At 38.5% G+C, this 12,176-nt stretch overlaps 1 protein-coding gene across 1 annotated transcript in view; it reads right to left on the bottom strand.

Moving 5' to 3' along the window:
* Positions 1–12,176, bottom strand: part of NHS (NHS actin remodeling regulator) — a 432,063-nt gene that overhangs the window by 13,808 nt on the left and 406,079 nt on the right. Inside the window, exons 4-5 of the mRNA XM_021007405.2 lie at positions 4,035–4,097; positions 1,920–2,112 (exon numbers count right to left, since the gene is read on the bottom strand). Of these exons, the coding sequence (XP_020863064.1) occupies positions 1,920–2,112; positions 4,035–4,097 (256 nt within the window). The remainder of the gene's footprint in view (positions 1–1,919; positions 2,113–4,034; positions 4,098–12,176) is intronic.

Genomic DNA, 12,176 nt, shown 5'->3' on the forward strand with positions numbered 1-12,176 from the left:
GAGGCCCAGAGAATTCAAGTGACTTGCCCGGGGTCACATAGCTGCCAAGTATTTTAGCCACGTGTTCCTGACTCTAGATTCTGTACTATAGTAAGTGGTTTATACACAATATTGCAGGATATGAATGCTATTTTCCTTTAAAAATCCAAAGAAAAATGAAAGTCCTTTCTGGCTAACTCCTTGTGCTTGTTTTAAAATTGTAGAACACTGTATACACACAGACACACACATTTTTACATTATACAATCATGTAAATCATTTAAAAATTACTTTCTTGTAAAAAGTTTTTTGAAGTTTATTATTCCATATGTAATCCAAGCTGTAGACAACTCCTAAGAATCAGTATCCCTGGATTTGTTATATCACAGGAAGAAGATAGACATATTTATAGTGCTGAATTTGGAAAGAAGGGCTAATCAGTAGAAAAACCTGTATTTCCATTAATGGAAGCTGATGATTCTGTCAGTTCAGAAGTTCTAAAAGCTCTAAGTTGTGTAAGAGGTTACTGTGATGATCCTTTTCAGCAGCTCAAGTCCCCTAATATATCCCATTAAGTTTACTGAAAAGTAGATCAGTGCACATTCTTGGGAACATTCATTTTCCTCAAGGCTGTGCAGAAGGAATAGATAGGTCATCATGAAAACTAGCGCAGAGAGAGAGAGAGAGAGAGAGAGAGAGAGAGAGAGAGAGAGAGGAGAGAGGAGGGAGAGAAGAGAAAGGGAGGAGAGAGAGAGAAAGAGAGAGAGAGAGAGAGAGAGAGAGAGAAGAGAGAGAAGGAGGAGGAAGAAGAGAGAGAGAAGAGAGAGAGAAGAGAGAGAGAGAGAGAGAGAGAGAGAGGGAGAGAGAGAAAGAGAGAGAGAGAGAGAGAGAGAGAGAGAGAGAGAGAGAGAGAGAGCGAGAGAGAGAGCGAGAGAGAGAGGAGAGAGAGAGAAAGAGGAGAGAGAGAGAGAGAGAGAGAGAGAGAGGAAAGAGAGAGAAGAGAGAAAGAGAGAGAAGAGAGGGAGAGAGAGAGAGAGAGAGAGAGAGAGAGAGAGAGAGAGAGAGAGGGAGAGAGGGAGAGAGAGCGAGAGCGAGAGCTCTGTATAATATTAAGGGAAGTGATGGTTAGTGCAAGCCTGCTTGTCATGGCATTATGCCATGACACCAGCCTCTTGAGTTCTTTATTGTACTGTGAAACTGTGACCATTAGTGAAATTAAAAAGAGAAGGGGGACAAAACGGAAAGGGGCATTTATTTTCTAAATTGGAAGGTTTGAGTATTTAAAAAGTTTTCCACTCAGATCATCATATTCAACTCTGGATTTAAAACTGTCACTGAAGAACTCCCAACAGACTTTTTTGAGTCAACCTAACATTCGAAAAGGGAAAAGTAAAAGTAAAAGAAAAAGAGGATTTGGGGTTTTGGAAAAGAACTCAATCTTCACATACAACATACAAAAATCTTTAGAGGAACTCCAATGCAGCACTCTATAAGGGTCTTCAAAAGAAAGCAAATGTAATCCTACCTTTAACTTGCAAACTGGGTGTTTGCTCCTTTTAACTTTCTGTGCTACCCTTGATTATCACATGATTAACCACTGCAGCTTTCTCAATTATTTCAGTCAGCTTAAGGCCAAAGAGATATTTGGTGATGTTCCTCTCTGCCGCACCCCTCCCCCCCAGCCCCGCCCCCACACTGAATAGGAACTGTTCATAATTTACATAACAAATGACACGCTGTAACACATGCACATTGATATTAGATCATATGAAAAGACATCCATGTTGAACATCTCTGGCTTATAATGGTTAAGCTACAAATCTAATTTTACTACTACATCAGGGTTATCGGTTGGTTAGACACTACAGTAGCCCAAGTTTAGATCATATTCACCACAAAATATTCCTGTATTAAATATAAGCAACATAAGAGAACTGTACCAGTGACATTGATGGGGATAATGCAGGATGAAATCACTTGGGCATCTTGTTTCATTTTCTCCTCTGGAGTTGGGAGAGGTAATGCTTTGCTCCAATTGGTTTGCTTATCCAGTGTTGAAGGGATATTATGTATTGGATTTTTTGGCCTCTGTCCTAACATGACATCTGTATCCTCGTCCTCTGGGAGATGAGACTGTAAATGAGTACATTTAAAATCAGTTATCACGATTTAAACATAATAAGACATTACAAAAGCTTCTGTTCTTTCATTAATATGAAGAAACATAAGAGAGCACAGTTATTAGCTTTCAAGAGGAAGAGAAGGACAATGAAGAGATAATGTCACAAAGATTTGTAGTATTAGTTCAATAGTCAAGAAACATGAAAGGACAAAATAAATTTCCCAAATAGACATGCTATTTTTAGAGCAGATTAAAGTTTCAAGAAAGTATTAGAAGGTGAAAATATACAGCCCAAGGTACCAAAGCTTCAAATGAAAAGATGAAATTACAACTCAATCAATTACACATTCTATGTTTTGGATTTAGCTTAGGGAACTGAATATTGCAATAATACGGTCATAAACTAGTACTCAAAGTTATTGGAGCATCCAGACAGACTAGGGCTCAAAGCAAAATGGATGTTAAGTTCCTGCGGAAAAGGTTTAGAACATAGGCTAGAAAACCTAGGGTTGGGCTAGCATTCTAAGAAAACACTATCAGAGTGAACAGGCAACAGCATCCAAGGGGCCATTTTAAACACCTGCTTAATTTAATTATAGGAGCACTATTTGGGCTAATAAACTCAAAAATTAATACGATGTTGCGATTGCACACTTCACTCAATAAAATGTATAACTGAAGAATACTTTTTTGTCTACTGGAGTAGAAAATATAATGTTGTTGAGGGAAAATATTCAGACGTGTTTCTTTGTCAAATTGAGAAGAAAAATAAAACACTTCCAGCTTGATCTCTTGCAGCTTTCAATATTTTCTGTGCAAGTGGCCACTAGAAGTTCTGCATTAGGCAGCTTTCTGTCTAATTTATACATTACAGCCTGCTTTAGGGTTAGATTCACAGGCCAGCTTACTAAGAGGTTTTTTGTCTGTGGTTGATTGTTTTCATGATTGTGTCTCATTTTATTTTTGAGAGGGACATGGAAAAAAATAAATGCATTTTCCCCTCCTCTCCTTTCTATGGTACAACATTAATAATAGCTCACTCAGTATCAGAATTGAATGATTTTTCTTCTTTTTTGTCAGGCTTCTTCCTTACTTCCGGTTGTGTTGGAGGGTTTGAATCTTGCCAAACTAATACTTCTTAAACCCACTAAAAACTTTAAAGATCATCATCTAACTCACAGTGTTCGCTTACCTTGTCAGAGGTTCTGCAAAGATCCCTAACATACACTAGAGGATATAATTTCCCCTCTTTGAGGGGGAAAAAAAGTTTTCTTCATGTTCGTTTTAGTGAAACATTTGCAACCTTCTTTCTCTCTTGAGCTTTTGTGCAGATTCCCAGCAATGTGAATAGCTCAAATAAACTTCAAGCACAAAAGACTTGTTTCCTAGGTTACTTCCAAAAAGAAAAAAAAGTTTGTTGTATGTATAAAAAAACCCCACAGAGACCACATTTTGTTGCTGGTTCCTTCCTTGAATAACAATGGACTACAGACACAAAGGAAGAATTGGGACCTGGCTACACACTCTGACTCTCTGCCAAAAGTTCTTTTTATGTAGTAGTGACAGGGACAACTGGCCAGGGAATCTTTTTGTTCAGATTTCATTTTGATTTGAGAAGTTAAACTCCTTCAGGTCTGTTAAGCATAGAGCAAATCAGAACTTTATTTCCTCATAAACTGTAATATCTAAAGGCTTATCCTGGGCCAGTCCCTAAGATCTGCTCAGAAAGGAATGAAAAAGTCTTTTTCCTGCACTTTATTTGCCCATAGTAGGGACAGCATCACTTTTTTTTTATTGACAAAACTGTTGCAGACACTTAGTTAATATTTTGTAAGAAAGTTAAAAGAAGAGAAGCAAGAGTTAAAGTGTCAAGTTGACAGGAAGGCAGTGAATAAGGAGAGAAGGCTTTGAAGGAATGCAGGGTGTCCAATACCTTTCTACTCCAAGGGGTCATGTGGCAACACTCAGTGGGGGAGGACGAGCGGGTGCTGTGAAACTATAAATATGAAATTTAAGGAAAAAAACTAAAAATAAAGGAAAAATTTTAACAACACACATTAACATAAAGTACCTCTGGTTAAGCCAAGTGTATGACATCAATGAACGAGTCCACCACTATAAGAAATTTTTAGTGAGCATTATTAATTAAATGTCCTCACCTTGTACCTGAGTTTTGTATATACATGCCAAAAAAAAACCCCAACCCTCCCCCCCCCAAAAAAAAGCCCCAAACTCTCTAACTGTGTGATAGTTTGATAATTTTGGAAAGACTGAATCATTTCTTTGATTCCCTGAATGTTTTTATTTTGGGGATTATTTGGTCAATGTTTTTTGTATCCAACTTGCTCAGAATCCATCTATTTCACAGACTATATTTAAAGAATAATCTACTAACTGGGCTCCCCTTTTCAGGATTACAGGTAGTATACAGAACTGAAGTTCCTTAACACCATAGTAGCTTAGCTTTGCATTTGATTATGACATCAACCGTTACAATAGGGAAAGGAAAACATCAGTAGGGTGAAGGATTGGTTCAGTATCCCTAGAGATTACAGATAGCTCATAATCTCAGGTTATTCTATATTAGTATTTAAAACTGGAAGAGATGTACCCAAGCTCCTCATTTTATAGATGAGAAAACTGAAATGCAGAGAGTAAAGTGAGCTGTCCAACATTACATGGGTAGTAAATAGAGCTGCAATTTGAACCTAGGTCAAAATCTAATGGTTCTTCCCACTCTACTGAGATACCTCAGTTAAACAAACAAAAACATTAACTTAACAATTACACTTTCCTAAAGTCTTTAAAAGCAACAGCAGTGATCTATGGTATTTTTCTGACTTTTCTTGAGCTTGTGGCAGAACTATGTTACTTAGATATCTCAAGACTTAATTCCTTCTCAATTTTCAAAATTCTTACTGATGTAGCTGGCTCAGTAATTACTAAAAACAAAGCAAATATTATCTCCTGAAGTCCATTAAATCTGATTTAGTCTCTGGATCAGATTGAAGTAGTCTTCTAGAATGTGTTTTCCGACAGATCAAAATACATCTTGTGTCTCCAATTTCACATCTCCAACAGCCTATTAGACACCTTGAACTGAATGTTTAGTAAACATCTTAAACTCACTATGTCCAAAACAGAACTCATTATTTTCCTCATTAAGCCTTCCAACCTTCCCTGTTACTGTACAGGGCATCCTCCTATTCCCTCAGGCTTGAAACCTGAGAATAATCCTGGAATCCCCAATATGTCTCATTCTCCATATCCTGGCTATTGCCAAGGCCTGTTGATTTCAACCTTGGCAACATCTCTCAAATGTGTTCCCTTTTCTCCTCGATACTGCCACCACTCTAGTGTAGGCCTTCATCACCTTACTTCTGGACTATTACAATAGCCTGTGGTGGACTTGCCTACCTCAAGACACTCCCTATTCAAATCTATCTTCCATTCAGTCATTAAAGTGATTTTCCTAAAGTGCAGGCTCAATCATCTTTCTCTCTCTCACACACACACACACACACACACACACACACACACTCAATAAACTACAGTAACTTCCTATCTCCTCCAGTATCAAATACAAAATACTCTGTCTGGCATTCAAAGCCATTTATAACCTAGCCCCTCCTACCTTTCCAGTCTTCTTACACCTTACTCCCTGACATATATTCTTTAATCCAGTGACACTGGCCTCCTGGCTTTTCCATGAATAAGACACTCCATTTCTCAGCTCTGGGAATTTTCTGTGGTTGTCTCCCATGTCTGGAATGCTCTCTCTTCTCTCATCTCTCTGCTGATCTCCCTGGCCTCCTTTAAAGTCCAGCTAAAATCCTATCTTTTACTGGAGGCCTTCCCCCAACCCCTTTTAATCTAATCTAATTTAATCTAATCTAAGTCTTCCCTCCATTAATTATGTCCTATTTATCCTATCTATAGCTTGCATTGTATATATTTATTTGCAAGTTGTTTCCACCATTAGACTACAAGCTCCTTGAGGGCAGATATTGTCTTTTGCATCTTGCTGTATCCCCAGTGCTTAGCACAGTGCCTGGCACATAATAAATGTTTATTAATTGATTGACTATACTAGACTACTTGCTGTTTTAGCAATATGCCTCACACATTTTGGTCTCTATGATTTTGTTCATGCTATTCCTTCTGTCTGGGATATTATCCTTTCCTTAACCTCCCCTTTCCCTCCCACCTCCCTCTCCCATCTCCCTACCTGCTGGTCAACTCAAGTTTCACCTCCATAAAAATCTTCCCTCATTCTTTGGTCTTGTCCTCCCTCCCTCCATCCAATTTGGTAGTTATCTTTTCCAACCTGACCGTACAAAACATGTTGTTTGAACCACTCTTATACACTTAGCATTGGATTGTTTTGCATTAAAATCATTTGAGTGTTTTATCACAGTATCATTGATTTACCACTAGAAAGAAGAAACCTACCTCAAAAGCCATCAAATCCATTTTCCAGAGGAGAAAACTGATATCCACAGAGGTTCAGTGAGCTGCCCTAAGTCAGCAGGTAGTAAGTTGCAAAACTGAGATCTGAACTGATTTTGGGAAGCACAGTATAAAATATAGGTCTGACTGTGTAATTTCTCAGATCAGAATGTTTCAATGTCTCCCTTTTACTTCTAGGATAAGACACAAACTTCTCTGATAATTAAAGCCCTTTATAATCTGGTTCTGGGGCAAGTAGGTGGTGCAGTGGATAGAGCACTAAGCCTGGGGTCAGGAAGACCTGCATTCAAATTTGGCTTCAGATACTTATTAGCTGTGTGACTCTGGGCAATTCACTTAACTCTGCTTGCCTCAGTTTCCTCATCCAGTGAAATTACTGATTGTTTCTACGATTTGTTGTTTGACCCAATCATTTTTTAGGATTAGGTTATTTAGTTTCCAATTATTTTTCAGTCTATCTTTCCATGGCCTTTTATTAGATATAATTTTTATTGCATTATGATCTGAAAAGGACGCATTTAATATTTCTGCCTTTCTGCATTGGATCATGAGGTTTTTATGCCCTAGTACACGGTCAGTTTTTGTGTATGTGCCATGTATCACTGAGAAAAAAGTATATTCCTTTCTATCCCCATTCAATTTTCTCCAGAGGTCTATCATACCTAACTTTTCTAATGTTCTATTCACCTCCTTAATTTCTTTCTTGTTTATTTTGTGGTTAGATTTAGATAGTTCAGAGAGGGGGAGGTTGAGGTCCCCCACTAGTATAGTGTTGCTGTCCATTTCTTCCTGTAACTCCCTGAACTTCTCCTCTAAGAATCTGGATGCTATACTATTTGGTGCATATATGTTTAGTAATGATATTACTTCATTGTCTATGGTGCCTTTTAGCAGGATGAGATCAGGATTATTACTCCTGCTTTTTTTACTTCAGCTGAAGCATAATATATTCTGCTTCAGCCTTTTACTTTTACCCTGTGTGTGTCACTCTTTTTCAAATGTGTTTCCTGTAAACAACTTATTGTAGGATTATGGATTTTAATCCATTCTGCTATCTGCTTCGGTTTCATGGGAGAGTTCATCCTATTCACATTCACAGTTATGATTACCATCTCTGTTTTTTTCTCCATCCTTCCCACCACCCCCCATTTATGCTTTTCTTTCCCCTTTTCCCTCCTACTGCCTATAGGGCAAGTTAGATTTCTATACCTAACTGATTTTTATTCCCTTCTTGAGCCAAATCTGATGAGAGTAAGGTTCAAACAATGCTCATCCCCCTCCCTTCTTTCCTTGTGCTATAACAGGCTTTTGTGTCTTTTTCTGTAATGTAACTTACCCTTGTCTGCCTCTTCCTTTCTCAGTACATTTTCTTAGATCAGACTGATCTGCTTACTTGGATCCACTTGATTAGATTTTTAAAAAATTATTACATCAAAGTCAACTTATATCCACCCCCCTTATATATACTCCTTTAACATGGTGTAATAACAATACAGTTCTCAAGAGTTACAAGTGTCATCTTCCCTTGTAGGGATGTAAACAGTTTGCCCTTATTAACAACATATTGTATCTTTCTGTCCCATTTACCTTTTTATGTCTCTCTTGAGTCTTGTACTTGAAGATCAATTTTCTGTTGAGCTCTGGTCTTTTTATCAGGAAGATTTGGAAGTCCCCTATTTCATTGAATATCAATATCCTCCCCTGAAAGAACATACTTATTTTTGCTGGGTAGTTGATCTTTGGTTGTAATCCAAGCTCCTTTGCCTTATGGAATACCATGTTCCACATCCTACGGTCTTTTAACGTAGAAGCTGCAAGGTCCTGTGTAATCCTGACTATGGTTCCATGATATTTAAATTATTTCTTTCTGGCTGCTTGCAGTATTTTCTTTTTGACCTGGTAATTTTGGAATTTGGCTTCTATATTCCTTGGCATTTTCAATTTGGGATCTCTTTCAGGAGGTGAGCGGTGGATTCTTTCTATGGCTATTTTACTTTCTGGTTCTAGGACTTCAGGGCAGTTTTCCTTTATGATTTCCTGAAAGATACTGTCCAGGCTCTTTTTTTCATCAGGTAGACTAATAATATTTAAATTTTCTCTCCTGGATCAATTTTCCAGGTCAGTTGTTTTACCAATGAGGTATTTTACGTTTTCATCTATTTTTTCATTTTTTTGTTTCTGTGACTGATTTTTGTTCTCTCATAGAGTTATTAGCTTCCATTTGCATGATTCAAATTTTTAACAAATTGTTTTCTTCTATTAGCTTTTGTACCTCCTTCCCCATTTGGCCAACTGTATTTTTTAGGGACTTGTTTTCTTCAGTGTACTTTTTTGCCAATTGTATTTTTTAACGACTCTTCTACCTATCTCATTTGACTTTTAAAATCCTTCTTGAGCCCTTCTAAGTAGGCTTTTTGGGCTTCAGACTAGTTCATATTCCCTTTTGAGGTTGCAGATGTGGGTTTGTTGAGAATGTTGTCCTCTTCAGAATTTCTGCCTTGAACTTCACTCTTCTCATAATATGAATCTATGGTATGTTTCTTTTTACTCATGGTGTTTCTTTATTCCCTGGCCTTTAAAGAGATTGAACTCTCCTGCTGGGGAGCAGAGGGCACTGGCCCAAGCTTCTTGTGTTGGGAGCCTAGGTCTTGGTCACTGGCTTTGTGTGCTAGGGCCTCTGATGTTGGCAATTTGAGGCTGTAGGGTTCTCACAGCTTACTTGGTATTGGGCTGGAATCAGCAACACTGGAGCTCTTGGGGTAGGATTGGGTAGTTGGGCCCCTGGAGGTTGCCTGCTTTTCTTTTCCTTTCCTTTCACTTTCTTCAACTTCTTTCAGATGGATGTTGTAGGACATTTATCCACCTGGGGCCCCTTGGAGCACTTTACAGAGTTTTGCTGAAGCACTGGGAGACCCATTTGCTGTAGAATGCTGAGGCACCTGGTGGTTTTCTGAGCTGGTTTCCACCAGTTCCTCTGCCCTCACTGAGGCACTCGGGGGTCCAGGTGTTGGTGTTTGCCTGCTCCACCACCTGGGTTTCAGGATCTCTTCCTGGTGTGCTAAAGTGGGGCTTTCTGCTAGCTGGCTGGGATTCCTCCCGTTCTGTATTGCTCCCCTTCCACCAGGGCAAGAGGCACCTTTCCTGTTAATCCCTCAAGCTTCTGGGGCTACTGCACTGCTGCTCCCTGTCTTTCTTCGGGTTCAGCTGATCTAGGGTTTTTCCTGGGGTGATATTTTCTGGGCATTCAGAGATTGATAGGGGAGGGTGAGAGTGACTACCTTTTTACTCCACCATCTTGGCTCCTGGAAGCAGAACTCCCTCATTTCTTACCTAACCTTAATCACTGAATGGGCATTGCCTCAGTTAAACTGAGACTGGGAAAGACCTTAACTTAAAAAGGCCAAGGTTTCCTACTGCATGTGGAGCCATCTCCAGTCATCCAGATCTATATCTTGCCCAGACCCAGATGGCTCTGGAGGAGAAAGGGAGGCTGGTGACTTTGCACAGCACTCCCTCACTTAAATCCAATTTGTTTGCAAACCATGATGGCATCACCTTCTTGATGTCACGGTCCTCTTTAAGAATTCAGGATAAACAATAACAACAACAAAACAACCAACATGCATATGCTTGGTTTCTCACTCTGTTTTTCCTGTTCTTTTTCTGGTTGCATAGGAGGAAAAAATCTATCTATCCATCTATCTACTTCCTGTCATATTTTACTTTCTAGTTTTTATTTCATATTCTAGCGGGTGACTTATTTTATTTGAAACCATAAAAATGACATCTGTTTAAATGTTTATACAAAAGTTGTATGTATTTCAGCAGGAAAGGTAAAAATCTAGCTTTTGTTTCTGATCTGATACCACATGACATTCAAATATCTGTCTTTCAGAGTAAATTATTAATATAATCTTACTAGTTATTATGAAAGATGTTTAATAGAAAGTGGGAAGGACTCAGATCCTGAAACAAAGCCTTGGAAAGGTGAATCACTGTTTATGGGGTATCTAGGAGTGAGCAGACCATGGTTCTAGATCTGGCTCCAACACTGACTGGCTGGTCTACCTCAGGTCAAGCATCTAATTTCTTTCTGCCTTAGGGTCCTCATATATAAAGTTAGTGTGACAGTATTTGTTTCATTTCTATTCCACAGGTGCACTATGTGGGCCACTGGGAAGCTGTATATGTTAGAGTGGCAAGAATATTGCATTGGGAATCAGGTGGCAGTGCCAATTCAGCTACTAACTAGTTATGTGAACAAGTCTCTGCACCTCTCTTCACCCTTTTTTCTTAACTGAAAAAGGAGAGGATGGACTAGATGTTCACTAAGGTCCTACCGAGCAATAGGAATCAATGTATATACGTTATATATAAATGCATGTACAGACTTTTGTGGAAACAAAACCAAAATAAACAATAAATTCAAGATTTTCTTCTTAGTGAGTAACACCTTCTAATATCTTCAAAACACTATATAAAAATGAGCTCATTTATTTATCACAACACATTGGAGGGTGAAGCATAAATATCATGGTAATTGATATAAAAATCTGAGGTGTCAGGCAGTGAAAGGAGTTTTCCCAAAGGTAGCAGAAGTACTAAGTTAGTCCCAACATGAGTTTCGCTCTCTCACCCTGACCCTGATGTTCTGTGGGATTATCTGGTTGCTGGTTTTCTCCTTTACATAAAGTTATTTTGCACATACATATACACTCACACACATATATGTATAGACATACAGACTTATGTGTGTGTGTATATACACACATATTTACACATGCATATATAAATAAATCTATTATCTCTCTATCTTTCTATCTATCTATCTATCTATCTATCATGTGGAGAGGCCACTCTTTAAGACTGTGTGTGTGGGGGGGTACTATCACTTTGTATTCATTATATTTATTAATATATTATATATTAATATATTTTATATTAGCACATTATATTTACCCAGGGCTTTAGAATACTACATTAAAGTCAGCTGTAGTTGGTTTTTCATAATGTGACCAGAGAAATAGGAACAGGGAGCCTGGGGCAGAGACTATTACGAGTAACTATCTGGGCCTATCATTCAGTGGAACTGTTCTGCAATTTCAAAAAGGGCAGAAAACACATCCCACTTGACCAGGGTCACTGTGATGTTAATTCCAGTAAGGATCTTATTCATCCTCTTCTGTCAGCTTTGCCAATTAGTGTATCTAATGCTGAGGGCTGCTTAGCTCCTTCCACACTCAAAAGCCACTAGCTCCTAAATAAATAAATAAGTAGAACAAAGGCAAAGGAGACTTTGAAGTATGTGGGGAAAATTCTCTTTAAACTTCAAAATGACACAAATATCTCCAACTGAATGATGGTAGGAGAGCATATAAGTCAGAAGAATGAATGGTTCTAACCATTCTTTATCACCCTCTACCCCTTATGCTCAGCTGGAGTGCTCAGATGCGAATGATAACTGGGCAGCTGTTTCAGTCAGTCCTAAAGTTGAGTTAAACCCTTCAAATAATAATTCAGGCCAGATGCAGATGGGGAAAAGTGTAGCATGTTGAGACTTCCCCAGCCAGATTTAAATATACACAAAACCCCACAGAAAAAAAAA

This window comes from Phascolarctos cinereus, unplaced genomic scaffold (assembly GCF_003287225.1).
Source record: "Phascolarctos cinereus isolate Bilbo 61053 unplaced genomic scaffold, phaCin_HiC Scaffold_726;HRSCAF=1367, whole genome shotgun sequence".
Lineage (NCBI taxonomy): Eukaryota > Metazoa > Chordata > Mammalia > Diprotodontia > Phascolarctidae > Phascolarctos > Phascolarctos cinereus.